This window comes from Bos javanicus, chromosome 20 (genome assembly GCF_032452875.1).
Source record: "Bos javanicus breed banteng chromosome 20, ARS-OSU_banteng_1.0, whole genome shotgun sequence".
In the NCBI taxonomy this organism is placed as follows: Eukaryota; Metazoa; Chordata; class Mammalia; order Artiodactyla; family Bovidae; genus Bos; species Bos javanicus.
The window spans coordinates 70674879-70687337 of record NC_083887.1 but is presented as its reverse complement, the minus strand read 5'-3'; the positions used below and the strand labels follow the sequence as shown (position 1 = coordinate 70687337).

The following is a 12459-nucleotide window of genomic DNA, read 5'->3' as shown; positions in this document are numbered from 1 at the left end:
ACAGGAACAGTCCACGTGTTGGGGGAAGCACACAGGCACACGCCCACGCCCACACACATGCACCCCAGCCTCACCAACTGCCTCTGGACGACTCTAGAAGACTCATTTCTGATTGTGGCACCAGCCAAGGGGCGTGTCTGCAGACGTGCCCGAGAGGGGCTGGCATGGGCGTCCAGAGCCCTCCCTCCAGACCAGCCCATAGCCTGACAGAAACGGAAGCCCTCCAGTTCTAGGTCAGGCCACCAGCTTCCAGAAGACACAGAAGACAGGACACACCAGCAAACACAGACACCCCAAACTCAGTGCGAGATAAAAATCAAACCCTCTGGTCAGAGTGTGCGTGCAGGTGGAGGCGGGTGCAGACGCAGCCAAGACCCAGAACCGGGCACCTGATGGCTGAGCCCAGCGCCCGCCCCCAGTGCCAAGGAGCAGACTGTGCCTTCAAGGGCAACACAGCCCGCATGGTGACCGCTAGATGTTCTTGTCCTTGAGATGCAGATACACATGGATCTTTACGGGCTCAGTGATGACATCTGCGCACTGCTTCCGGATCACTGCTGGAAGGGGACGTGGGGGCGGGGTCAGTGGGTCCAGAAAGGCCATCGGGGGGGCTGTGGAGGTGGGGGGTGTTAGGGGCTGAGCTGTGACCCCCAGCACCTTACAATGTGACAGTCTTTGGAGCTCGGTCTTTAAAGAAGAGATTAAGGCAAACAAGGTCACGGGGCCAGCCCTAATCTCATGTGACTGGCAAGCAGGTGCGCACGGAGGGGACGCGGATGGAGGGGGCGCGCACGGAGGGGCAGCCGCATGAGCACCCGGGAAGACAGCTGAGCGCTGCGCCCAGGCGACAGGCCGGGAGGAGCCAAGCCTGCAACACTGGCTCTCCGCTTCAGCCTCGAGAGTACGGAGGGATGAACTCCTGCTGTTGAAGCCACCCCCCTGCGGCGCTTCGATCCGGTAGCCCAAGCAAAAACACTGGCTGTGTTTAAAACATCTCGTGGTAAGAACCATGAAAATGGCAACGCTGGTTCTGGACGGAAAACGCTCTCCAGCTCACAGCGAGCGTGTGGAGCCCACGGGTCTGGAGCGCTCCACGTGCAGCACCCGCGGTCCGATGCCAGGCTCAGACCTGCCCGGCAAGCACTCCCCGCCCCATCCAGGCCACCGGGGTCACTGGCATCACCCAGGTGCAACCGGCCCAAGTGCCTTGTGTTTCACAACCAGCATGGAGGCACCCGCGTGCTACTGAAGAGCCAAGACCTCTGCAGAGGCCCACGCCCTGTCCTGGGGGAGGACGGGCCCCAGGGCGCCCTGCGGCCTGTGTCCTCCAGCGCCTGCCCCCCACCCTGGGGACCCCAGTCAGCCGCGCAGGACCCTGACAGGACATGCGTGGGCCGGACGCACTGGGGGGGGGGGGGGCCGGCGCCGCCCCAGACGGTGGTCAGCGTGCTGACCGTGGGCACAGCAGACTCTCCCGAAGGCCTCTTCCCACCCAGCGCCATGGCCGTGCAGGGAAATCCCGCCATCCCAAGGGAAACGCACCTCCAAGAGGCTGGAGGGAAATGCACTCACTCCTCCCACGATGAGAGGAAAACATCAGCGAGACCACACGCGGGCCCGATGGCCGCGGACACTGGTACTCGGCTCACGTCCCCGGCCCTCCGCACTCAGCGGTTCTGAGCGGCATGTGACAGAAACAGGAGCAGACGTGCCGGGCACTCGATCTGCCCATGGTCACCACAAACCATCCTCGGGCGGTGGGTCAGGTCCGCGAGCCAACAGGCGGGTGTGGACCACAGACATGCCGGCCCTGGACTCACGCGGCCTCGCTGTGGACGCCGAGCGCTGAGCCGGGGCCACAGCCGCCGCCAGGGTCCACGTGTTCCTGGGGCTCCAGGAGCAGCATCTCAGGGCCGGCCCCGGGCTCGAGGACCCTGGGGCCTTTGTGCAGCAGGTGAGATCTCGGGATGGGCACCTGGCCAGGTGCACCGAACGTCACCCGCATGATGGATGCCAGGGACCAGCCTGGGGAGGAGCCACCAGCTACATGGGCCTCAGAGGACACCCCCTGATGTGACACTTGGGGGAACGGGTAAGAGACAAACAGGACCGACCTCTGCAAGCCAGCTGGATGGCTTCACAGCCTGGACTGGTGTTCACAAGGACAGCAGACCTCAGTGGACAAGCAGAGAGGGCACCAACCTCTCCTGGCTGGGGGGCCCTGGGCGGGCAGGTGGAGCCTGGATGAATGGGGGTGGCCGGGGGGCCCTGGGCGGGCAGGTGGAGCCTGGATGAATGGGGGTGGCCGGGCGGGCCCTGGGCGGGCAGGTGGAGGGGGATGAATGGGGGTGCTACCTGCACAGGCAGCACAGGGCCCGGGACACACTGAGCCCGCCGCCAGGGTGCTTGGCTCCAAGGCGCGGGGGACAGAAGCCGTCCTGACCCATGGTCTCCCCAGTCCAGGAGGAGGCCAGGACCCCAGGGCACGGGCACCAGGAGACCCCAGTCAGTCCCCCGCTCCCACACGGTGAGGGCACCACGTGCGCGACGCAGGCAAGCAGGCTTGGCCCCCACCCAGGCTGCAGGCCACAGGGGGAGCAGGGCTCAGAGGCAGGTTTTCCAGGCAGGCGGAGTGTGGACCACCCTCATGGTTAAGCACCCACAGTGCGTGGGCTCCGACGGGCAGGGAAACTGAGGCCAGCTAGGGAGGCTAGTCAGAGACAAGCCAGGGTCTGAGGAGCGGCAGGGGGAAGGAGGGGCCTCCCTGGGGAGCAGGGGCCACCGGCAGAGCCCAGGACAGGACCCACCCCCTCCAGCAAGCACTCGCACGTCCAGGACAGTGTGGGCCAGATGGGCACCACGCCCCTACACTGCCGTCCTAGCTGCCCTGGGCTCCAGCTGCATCAATGGGGTCACTGAAAACCCGCCCCAAACCAGCATCCTAGGCGCCCCCCAACTCCCCGCCAGCTCCTCACACACACACCTGGGCATCTATATTTAATACCCTTTTTTCCTACTCCTCCCAGCTCTGCCCCCAAATTCAGAATCGGCATGCCCCCACCCCAAGGTGCAGCCCAGGCCCCCTCCCCACCCTGCATGCAGAGCTGCAGTCACCCTCAGGCCCCAGGTCCCCTCCCCCATCTTGGTACCTCCTCAGGGGATGTCTTCCCCAAAGCGCCACAGGGGCTCCCAACCCCCACACCCATCAGCTCCAGGGAAGGGCCGTGCCAGACCCCCAGAGTGTGAGGGGCCAGACCCCTGGCCCCTGCCCTTCTCCAAACACCAGAGGAGTCGCCTTCCACCCGCCACACGGATGGGCTGTGGTCTGGGCAGAGGTCACCCAGACCTGACCAGGGGTCAGGGGTCAGCGCTGAAGGCAAGGGAGCTGTGGATTCCGGGGCTGACCATGCACTTCCCCGGGAGCCGGTCGTGGGCACCTCCAGGCTGTCCCGCGAGGAGCAGATTAGACACGAGACTCACGAATTCCGCAGAAAGATCTCTGAGGCACGCAGGACAAACACACGAGCCTCATCTGGAAATCCACCTCTTTTTTTTGCTGTCACTTATAATAAAAAGGGCTTCCCTGGTGGCTCAGATGGTAAACAATCTGCCTGCATGCAGGAGAGCCGGGTTCAATCCCTGGGTCGAGAAGATTCCCTGGAGAAGAGAATGGCTACTCACTCCAGTCTTCTTGCCTGGAGAATTCCATGGACAGTGGAGCCTGGGGGGCTACAGTCCATGGGGTTGGAAAGAGTCAGACACAACTAAGAGACTAACACTTTCACCTTATATTAAAAAACAAGTCAAAAACGATGAAGCCAGCTGTCCTTGAGACTCCTGATTCAGAGTGGGCAGAAGACACTGGAAGTGCCAAGGCAACACTGATGTCCTGGCAGCGGGGGGCTGCACCCCAGCCGTGCGGGGCAGGAGGTGGGCAAAGCCTCAGGGAAACACTCTTCTGCAGCAGTGAGAAAAGAGCGACACGTCTACCTCACCTGTTTTCTCCTGAGAGGGGGCACAGTGACAGTGATGGTCCCATGGGTCCCACCAGCTGGCACTGCCCAGCCCCAGGCCCCTGAATTCATAGCAGCAAAGGAGGAGCACCAGCCGGGGGCCCAGCAGTAAGGTGCAAACCCAGCCAACCGACCTGGAGACGCCTCCCCTCCGCTTGCCCCATCTGCAAAAACACCTTTATGAAAGGTAAAATGCCTTTCGGTCCAAACCGTACACCATCTTCAAATAGCAAACAAGCAGTCCTTCTCACAAGTAGCTCGAGTAGTTCAGACGCGAAAGCAGACTGAAACAGGGAGAGCAGGCCGTCGGAACCCCGGCTGCGGGCTGCACCTCGTCATACACGCCTGACCACGAGGTAAGGCTCCTCTCTGCTGTCGGACAACACGCCGCGTGTGGCCAGAGGCCCAGGGTCAGTAGTGAGCGAGGGCCGCTGGGAGGGCCGGTGGGCTCCAGAGATCCCGGTCCCGCCCCCTGCCAAGGGGGCACCTTATGCTTGCTGGGATCTGGGCTTCCTCTGGGGTCTGGCATTGAGGGAAATCCTGTGCCCAAATTCACACCGGGTTCACTGACTTTTTCTTACTAACGTGTGAGTGTCTTCTGACCTTGGATTTTCCTCCCTGTTGTGTGTCTACGGGGATAACCTGTGCCTCCACTTGGGAAAACTCTCCTTTCAGAGCCCATGCTGACTGCATACAGAAGCTGTTTCTTCTGAGTGCTCCCACTCAAATCTAAAATTAAATATAGCTTTTCTAAAAGAGCTATTTTTTTCTTTCAAACCATGAGGCAGGCTCAACTTCCCCACCATCCCGGTCTCTATTCAAGAGCTTTCAACTCAAATCTTAGCGCGGATCGCTGAGGCTGCAGGCTTCCACAGAACGGGTGTCTTTCAGTAATTCACCAAGTTTACAAACCTGTCCCACAGGAGAGAAAACCACAGAGCGACTTTCCCGGATGACCACACGCACCACTCCTGGCACATGGCAGCTGATGGTGGGGTCGTGGAGGGGCAGCCCTGGTCATCACACCTGGGGGAACAGACCCCTAAGTCTGAGACTCTGCACGGCCACCGGTCTGGGGCAGGGGGCGGGAGGGTCACACCTTCACATTTGCCAATCCTGCCCTTCTGGCCCACGGCCCCCACAACGACGGTTTCAGAGGGCCAGCGCGTACAGGTCCCAAGTTCCTGGACCCCGTAGGCAGCCGGGGGCAGCAGGGCCCACGGTCCACAGGGGAAGGGGTCAGGAAAGCAACAATAGGGCCTGTGGTCAGCGTGGTGGGACCACTGGGGCCCTCCGGGGGACTGCAGCAGAGACGGCAGCGCTGGACGCACGGAGGGGCTGGCAGACCCTCGGGACACAGGAGCCTGCGTGGGGGCGAACCCTCAGGCACCGCGAGCCAGCAGCCTGCCACGTGGACTCCACATCTCCAGGGCAGCTGGGAAAGGCCTCTAGAATTATAGTGGGTAGGATTTAAGCGAAGACGGAAGGAAGCATGTGAGGAGCAAGGGGAGAGCTCACCACGTGGGGCTGGGCCTGGAGGAGCGGGTGGGCCAGTGGGTGGGCAGGGCGGCCACCAGGCTGGCCTCCAGGCTCTGCCTGCAACCTCTCAGGCCTTCTTGCTCTCCCAAATCACTCAAGTTTTGTACAAAATCTCAGCTCCTTTGGGTTCTCAGGACCCATGTCCCGGGGTCCTGGTGACTGTGACCTCAGCCCCTGTCCCCTTTGGGCGTGACATTCGCAGTGAAGCCAACCCCAGGCTGGAGCCCTCCTGCGGCTGCCTGGTCCCCTGAGCCCAGCATTGCCCGTGCCCAGGAAGATGGCTTCCTGAGCCCGACGGTCCCCCAGAGATGGGGCTCAGAGATGCAGCAGCCACTGAGCTGCTTCCATAGGCAGCTGGCTGGTGGGGCTGGGACATCCTGAATAGCAAGCCCATGGTCCCGAGCACCTCACCTGCAGAAATGGACGCAGGAGGCCACACTTCTTACAGACAGGTCAGAAGCTCGGGCTCTGGGTGTCCCGCCGCCTCAGGGATCGTCTCCCTGGGGGGACAGGAGCAGGGGACTGGGGGCAGCTGAGGCACCTCGGGGTCTGAGTGCCAGAGGCCATAGTTACCAACCTGCAAGGCCCTGGCAGTGTCCCGGGAGCCCTGCCCTCGGGGCTCTAAGGAACGCGTTCCACACGTTCACGGTCTGAAGCGGGTGCCCTGGCAGGTGGCCAGCAACAGCAGGAGCCATGGGAATGGGGGGTGGGGAGGGTGGTGCGGAGAGAGCCCAGCAGCAGGGCCGCCTGCAGAGGAGGGGCCTGACAAGCTCGGACCAGCCCCCACCCCCATCTCAGAGCCGCCCAGAGCCAGGCCATGCTAGGGGGGTGCGGGACATGCCTGCTCCACAGGGCCCTTTACTGCAGGGTTTGAGTAAAAGAATCTCGAAGTTCAAGACCTGCAGCATTTCCTGCGGGTTTCACCTGTTTAGCAAATACCTGCCCAGAGCAGGAGGGCAGGGGTGGGGGCCCGGGCTCCCAGCTGGGCACCTCCTACACCAACCCACCCTCGGGTACCGGGAGTCCCCTTCACCGAACCTCTCAGCTCAACCCCACCCCCACAAGCTGGAGAGGCCCTGAACCAAATTTCTGGGTTCAGGCCCACATCCTGTCCCCACCCCCCAAATGCAAGGAGTTTCCCCCCAACCACATCCTGGCTCTGATCGCAGTGGCGGGACACCCCCTCCGGGTGAAGGTGACCCCCAGGCCGGGACTTCCCCAGTAGCAGACAGAACCCCCCCACCTAACGTCCCCACTCTGCCCTCTTGGCTGCAGGCAGCGCCGCGCCCACTGGGCACACTGCGGTCCTGGTCACGGGCGCGGGAGGAGAGAGGTGTTCGGGCAGTCTGTGCCCCGGCCAGGGGGTCAATCCTCTGTGGACAGTGGGGAAACTTGAGGGGGGGTTCCCGTGTCCCACAAAGCTGCTCCACGCTGGGTGATCGCAGGCCCCCCGACCAGCAGCATGAAGGGAGCTGGTGGGAGGGGGGACAGGCGTCCAGCTGGAGGGCCTGGTGGGCCCGGGGCGGGGTCAGGTGGAGAGTCACAGGTAGAGCAGTGACAGGGACTCCCCGCTGGGGAGAAATGCCCGCTGCTACGGAGAGGGCTCGCGCCACCTGCCAAGGAGAGGGCTCGCGCCACCTGCTACGGAGAGGGCTCGCGCCCGCTGCCACGGAGAGGGCTCGCGCCACCTGCTACGGAGAGGGCTCACGCCACCTGCTCTGGACGGGGGACTGCCGTCCTCTGGGGCTGGCCAGGGCGGCAAACGGACCCCCAGAGCAGAGGCCCCCACCTAAGGCTGGCCGCCTGTCAGCACCCTGTGGTCCTGGCACCAAGGCTGCTCTGCCAGTGTGGGCTCCGAGGGTGGCTGGGGTTGGGGTCCGCTGGGTGGCCCATCCTCCCACTCCAGACCTCGGGACCCCAAGTACAGCCCCCCATGGCGAAGCCCAGCTGTGTGTCCCCACCCCCGGGGACGGGAAGGTCCGGAAAAAAGTGTTTAAACAAGTCTGGAGTGGCAACTAACTTTTTAGAGAAAAGAAGTCCTGTGTACACCCTTGGCGGATTCATGTTGATGTATGCAAGACCACTACAGTATTGTAAAGTAATTAGCCTCCAATTAAAATACATAAACATATTAAAAAAAAGAAAAAAAAGAGCCTCTATCTCTGAGACGAAACGGGGACTGTTAAGGCCCCAGACCACCGGACGTGCCCCCCCCCGCCCCCCGCCCAGGACCCCTGCAGAGCACCACAAAGGACACGGTGCCCAAGGAGGGAGACCCAGAGGCGGGAGGCCGAGATCGCAGTGAGGGGGGCGCTCGGCCACGGTTACAGACACACACACACACACACACACACACACACACAGATACACACAGATACACAGACACACACACATACACACAGACAGATACAGATACACAGACACACACACATAGATACACACACACAGACACACACACAGACACACAGACACAGATACACAGACACACAGACACACACACACAAAGACACACAGACACACACACACAGACACAGACACACACACACACACACAGACACAGATACACACACACAGATACACACAGATACACACACAGACACACACACGTACACACAGATACAGATACACAAACACACACACATAGATACACACACACAGACACACACACAGACACACAGACACAGATACACAGACACACAGACACACACACACAAAGACACACAGACACAGACACAGGCACACATACACTGGCTCACAGGCTGGAAGGTGGTTAAAACTCAGAGTCGTGTGTGAATGAGCAAAACACTGCGAATGTGCATGAACGTTTGGGCGGCGAGGCGGGCTTCAGGGGAGCACAGCCACACCATGTCTCAACAAGGGGTTTCCAGACACACACTGCCTTTGGGCTCCTTTCAGAGTAACTCACACCGAGTCAGGGATTTATGGGACACAGAAAGCCCCGCCCTGAGGCCGCAGCGAACCCGCGAGGACTCCGCTCGGGCCTGGCCGCTGGGGAAAGGGGCCGTTGTCCCGTCCGTGTGCTGACGGCCCCGGGGCGGGGGGCCCTGTCCTGTCCATGTGGTGACAGCCCCGGGGTGGGGGGCCCTTGTTCCATCCGTGTGCTGAGGGCCCTGAGGCGGGGGGCCCCATCCTGTCTGTGTGGTGACAGTCCCGGGGCGGGGGGCAGGGTCCAGCTGGGTGACGGGCTCGTGGGGGCCCTGCCGAGACCCCCGGGCACCGCCTCGGATGGGCCTGCCTGCGGGGACGGGCGGGCGGGGTCCGCTCTTGGGGACAAAATCCTGCTTTATCAATGAGGAGTGAGGCGGACTGTGCTTAGCTCCACGCTCAGAGATGAGAGCAGGGGTAAGAGAAAACCGTGTCCACGTGCGCATCACCAGGACAGAAGAGCGTGGTTAGGGAAAAGCCCCGGGACTTCCCTGGTGGCCCAGAGGCTAAGACTCCACGCTCCCCACGCAGGGGCCCAGGTCCAGCCCTGGGTGGGAACACACGCTCCCCACGCAGGGGGCCCAGGTTCAGCCCTGGGTGGGGACATGATCCCACGGGCTGCAACCAAGACCCAGCACGGCCAAATAAATGTCTATAAACAGAAAGAGCGGAGGGGGCCCGCCACCCTGAACCCCCTTCTCAGTCCCCATCATTAACCACAGCTCAGTTTCACTTGCGGACCCTTCCAGAAGATGACACTAGGGTCACAGGAGGCTCCCGGCGGGTCGGAGGAGAAAGCGGGTAGGTCAGACATCCACCCGGAGCCAGCCCACGTGGCCTGGAGTCCAGGGACAGCACGGGGCCTGGGCCTTGGCCCCTCGCCTGGATGCGGGGACACGGCCTGGCTGTTCACCTGCCCGGGTCCCAGGGCTGCGCTCCTGGCCGTCAGAAGGTGACAGGGTCCTCGGGCCGAGCCTGGTCCTGCCCTGGGACACTCGCGCTCTCGGAGGGCCCCCAGCATCCGCTCCCAGCTGTGGTATTGCCAGCCCCCGAGAACACGGGCTTCGGGCCAGGCCACCTCCCCATTCACCCATCCTCCCTGCCCCACCAGGCAGGGCTTGTGGGTCCCAGGAGGGGCTGGATGAAGGGCTGCCCAGGGTGGGTGCAAGGAGCACCCAGACGTGGGGGAGAGGGTGGGGCCTGGTCTGTGTGCCTGCGGGGCAGGGCACTGGGGCAACCACAGATGTGAATCAGACTTCTCCTCGTGAGCGGCCGGCAGCGTCCCTGCCCCCTCCCGGAGAGCCCCCCTAACTAAGGCTGCATCCCGACGAGCCCCCAGGTGCCTGCTGTTGCTCTGTCAGCAGACCAAGACCACCCGCTTCTGGGCGATCAGGCTGCACGCAGGCCCCCTGGACAGGCCTGTCCCTGGACCTACCCTCCTGGTGACCCCTGCGGCCCAGTTCCAGGGTGTTCGGGAAACCAGGCTGCTGTCCAGGAAGTAAACTCTCCGTGACATCGGTGCAGGGGCTCAGAAATGGGGAAGCACCAGAGCTGCGGGGTGTGCTCGGCCCGGGGCTTCCAGCGGGAAGTCCCCAAACCCAGGGGGGACAGGAGACCACTGCCCAACTGCGAAGCAGCACCATCTCCACGCGCAGGCCCGATGGCCCAGGAGTCGCAGCTCCTGGATCTCAACTTGCTGGTTTCTGTCCCAAGAGATGCTTAAGCTCCTCACTAAATCTGCCGTTAAATGACAGATGGGCCCAGGGGTCATTAATCCCCAGATAGGCGCCAGCCCCTCCCCCCCAGCAAAGGCCAACAGGTAAACACAGGCACCAGACTGGTCAATCCCAACTCAGGATGAAGGGAGGCGAGTTTCCGAGTGGCCCTGGATCGTCTCGGACATCGAGGGGTCCGTTTATGTGCTGATTTCGAGAGGAAGGCTGCCCTTGCGTGGACAGGCCAGTCGGCTCTGCAAACTAAGCACATGAAGGGGAGAAGCTGTGCAAGACGCTGCTGGTGAAAAGCAAAACGTTCCTGCGGACTGGCACGGGGACAGTCCGCGACCGCACACCCCGCGTCAGGCCTGGCGCCACAGGCCTCTGGACAGAAACATGGACTTGGCCCCAACCCTGCCTGGCGACCAGGGACGCACAAAGGATCCCTGCCCTGCCCGGTGGTGAGAACACGGCCCGCCTGCTCTTCCCTGACCTCAGCCACGTGCCGGTGAGAAGGGCTAGGGCGGGCCTCCAGTGCCCAGGCCCGCTGAGTTGGCACTTAGAGAAAAAGGCAGGCGTCCGGGGAAATGACAACCGTAGACTGACTTCAAGAACTTTTCGCTTTAACATGACTTCAGATGAGTTACTCTAACGTTAAAAACCCCGATCTCCCTACAAAAGGTCTGTCACAGACGGAGGTGTGCTCCCCACGGGCCACACCACCCAGGAGAACCAGGAACTCTCTGCTCCTCCTACAGGTAGTTCTGGAGTCACAGACAGGCCGGCCTGTGGGCAGTCCTACAGAGACTCACAAGCTCACAAGCAGAGTCGGCGCGGTCCACTCAGGGGTCCCACCAGGGCAGAGAAGCAGCCCGCCAGGTCAGGGACAGCGGAAGGCAGGACAGACGGAGAGGGGCGCCCCCGAGCGCCTCCCAGTCAGGGCTAGAGCATCCCACAGACAGAGCATGCCCGACAGCAGGCGCCTGGACTGTTCACCAGGCGGGACCTGCTTGTGAGTAACCGATTCAGGCCCTAGATAAGCACCAAGATCCCCCAGAACAAGTTGAACCGGGGCAGGCCGGAAACCCCCCAAAACCCCTATGCCGTTACCCCAGGACCCCAGAGCCCGCCCCCACCGCTGCTACACTGACTCTGGGGAGCAGCGAGGTCCCACACACGAAGCGCATCAAGTGACAAACTCACATCCAGAGGGAGCCGCTGCGGTTCGGCGCGGGGCCTGCACACGGCGGGAGTGGGCGCCCGGACCGCGGACCGCGCGGCGCCCATCCACCAGGGAGTGGCTCCGAGGCCGGGATGCAGGGGCTAGGGAAAAGGGATACGGGGGTGGGCGGGAGGCGGGGTTCCAGGGATCGGGGAAAGGGGGACGAGCCGGGTGCGAGGACCTGGGGAAAGGGGATGCGGAGCCAGGTTCTGGGCGCTGGCGGCGGGAACCGGGGATGGGGCGCGGACGGCGGGGGATGAGCGCTGCGGGTCGCAGGGAAGGGTGGCGGTCGCGGGCCCCAGGGAGCGCTCAGCTGGGCCGCGCCCAAGGTCCCCCTCCCGGCCCCCTCCGGCCGCGCATCCCCGAGCCTCGGCGCGGCCCCGGGCCCGGGGCGGCCTGGGCTCCCGGCGGACACCCACCTGGGCCTTCTGCAGGGCGCCCAAACGCAGCTCGTGCACGAAAGGGTTCCGCCCCGGGGGCGCCTGCCGCCGCGCGTCGCCGACCCCAGCGCTGGAGGAGGGGGCGGCGCGAAGATCGCGTCCCCGGAGCCTCATGGCCGCGCCGCCCGCCGCGAGGGGCGCGGGGCGCCGGGCCGGGTGCGGAGCGGGGCGCGGGGCGCGGGGCGCTGGGCGAGGATGCGCGGCGGCTGGAGCGGGCCGGGCGCGCGGCCGCGCAGGCGCGGGAGGGGCGGCTGCATGACGTGGGCGGGCGGGGCGGGGGGGGCTCGCGGCGGGCGGGCCGGGGAGGGGCGTGTGCTGGCCCCGCCCCGCGGGCGCCGAGAGGCCGCCCCCGCGCCCCGCCCGCCCCGCGCCGCGCGCTGCGCCCGGCGCCCCCCTCCGGGTCTGATCAGCGAACCGCTGGGGGCGGGTCCCGAGCGGCGCCGAGGCCCTGGCCGAGAGCCCGTCGCGGCGGCGGGACCACAGGGACGCTCCCCCTGGGTCCCCGCCACGTTGTCCCCTTCCGCTGCTCAGGGCGCCCAGCAGGGGCGCGGCCGGGAGAGGAGGCGCCGTGCAGCCACGTGGGG

At 64.0% G+C, this 12459-nt stretch overlaps 1 protein-coding gene across 1 annotated transcript in view; it reads right to left on the bottom strand.

Annotated features, from left to right (window-relative positions):
• LPCAT1 (lysophosphatidylcholine acyltransferase 1) overlaps window positions 1-12082 on the bottom strand; it is a 41456-nt gene extending 29374 nt beyond the window's left edge. Inside the window, exon 1 of the mRNA XM_061393914.1 lies at window positions 11855-12082. Coding sequence (XP_061249898.1) covers window positions 11855-11989 — 135 coding nt within the window. The 5' untranslated portion in view covers window positions 11990-12082. The remainder of the gene's footprint in view (window positions 1-11854) is intronic.
• Window positions 12083-12459: the final 377 nt, after the last annotated feature.